This window comes from Montipora capricornis, chromosome 7 (assembly GCF_036669925.1).
Source record: "Montipora capricornis isolate CH-2021 chromosome 7, ASM3666992v2, whole genome shotgun sequence".
NCBI classification, from domain to species: domain Eukaryota; kingdom Metazoa; phylum Cnidaria; class Anthozoa; order Scleractinia; family Acroporidae; genus Montipora; species Montipora capricornis.
This window is the reverse complement of record NC_090889.1, coordinates 11,356,037-11,357,822: the sequence shown is the minus strand read 5'-3', so window position 1 is coordinate 11,357,822 and position 1,786 is coordinate 11,356,037. Positions and strand designations below refer to the sequence as shown.

Here is a 1,786-nt window from a genome sequence, read left to right as displayed (position 1 = left end):
GATCGTTGCTTGTAACTTCTAGTAAACCAATAATTTTTCGGGGTGTTATTCTTTTTTTTTTTTTTTAAGGTAATTAAGAGAGACATGCAGAGGAAGAAATTAAAGATTCGTTGGAACTCGCCTCGAGAAAACGCTCTATTTTTCTGTTGGGACAGGTATTTTGAAAACGAAGATCATAAAAGCACCGTTTAGTTTGCTGCACATGGCACAGTGAAAGACTTTAACAGAGACAAAGGAAAAATCAAAAATTCGTCGAAACTGGGAAACAAACTAGCGCCACAGTGTTAGGTTGGCGTATCAATAAATTTGAGTAAAAAGAAGCAAATCTGTGTGTTTCATTACACAACATTAAAACAACAATCGTTTAATTTTTCTTTCTCATGTTATGGATGCGATGGTGTCTCGAAACAAAAAAAATAACCCAAGAGGGCCATCGAGGGTGGTCTGGTTAAATTAACACAAATAGTTTAAAAATAACATCGTTCAAAGGTTGTTAAAAGAAACAGTGTCAGACGCAAATTAAAATATGGCGATAACCGTTCTCTGCTATATGTAGGTACGAAGACGATCGTATTCGAGTTCTGAGACCTTGCCAAAACAATGGATCCTGTCTTCAATAACGATATTGAGGGATATGACGAAAATTTCGATCCACCATTAGGGCACGATTATGAATGCTCGATCTGTTTGTTTGGTTTACGAAATGCAGTGCAAACCCCATGTGGTCACCGATTTTGTCGCGATTGTATGATGCGTTCTTTGAAGGCATCTGGGTTGTTCTGGCCTAATGATCAACAGTTCATGAACGAATCACAACTAAATGTTGATAGTTTTGTCAACAAAATAATAATGGATCGCCAAGTATTTTGTCGCTACAAGACAACGGCCGGTTGTACATGGAAAGGCCAGCTTGGTGAACTAGAAACTGATCTGTCGGAGTGTGAATTTGTTCTCAGAGATTGTCCGAATGATTGTGGAATGAATATGGCCAACAGAGAGATCTTAACTCATGTCATGGAACATTGCGTCGAACGGATAACGGCTTGTAGATTTTGCGCGATGGAAGTCAAATGGAAGTATCTGCAAGTCCATTACGACAACGAATGTACATGCTATCCCACTAAGTGTGTGAATTGCGGTCAAAGTAATATACCGAAATATAAAGTGGACGAACATTTTGAAAATGAATGTCCTGCTATTCAAATCAAGTGTCCGTTTAACATGGTTCGCTGCGAGTTTACTGGCCTTAGGGCAGATGTAAACGAACATGTCCAGAGTGTGATGAATGCTCACTTGGCGGACATGGTCAAAGCTTTTCGAACATCAGAACAGGCCCGAAATCGTGAACTGTCCGACATGAAACAGAGTATATCGAACCTTTGGCGCAGTGTCCAAGCTTCGTGAAATCGTCTGCACCTTTGCAATTATTTTTACATATGGGAAATCTATGATGTAGGCCAGCGACAACGAGAAGCCATCAGGGGTTCAACATCGGCTTTCCACTCTCCTAGCTTTTATACGGCTCTTGAAAATGGTTACAAATTTTGCCTGAGGATTAATTTGAATGGAGTAGACTCGGGAAAGGGAAAACAGATTGCTTTATTCGTTCACATGATGACAGGGCATTTCGATGACAGACTACAATGGCCATTCAAGGGAAACATTACCCTATCGCTTCTAGGTCAGCCGTCAAAGTCAAGTGCTCCCAAACACATCACCGAAACGTTGCAAATCGGCACTAAAGATCTTCTAGCATTTCGCAGACCGACCACCGAAAGAAACTATA

At 40.4% G+C, this 1,786-nt stretch overlaps 1 protein-coding gene across 1 annotated transcript; it reads left to right on the top strand.

Annotated features, from left to right (window-relative positions):
* The first annotated feature begins 600 nt into the window (after nucleotides 1–600).
* Nucleotides 601–1,404, top strand: LOC138055609 (TNF receptor-associated factor 6-like). The gene has a single exon (XM_068901504.1). The coding sequence runs from the start codon at nucleotides 601–603 to the stop codon at nucleotides 1,402–1,404; it is 804 nt and encodes a 267-aa protein (XP_068757605.1).
* The last annotated feature ends 382 nt before the right edge of the window (nucleotides 1,405–1,786 follow it).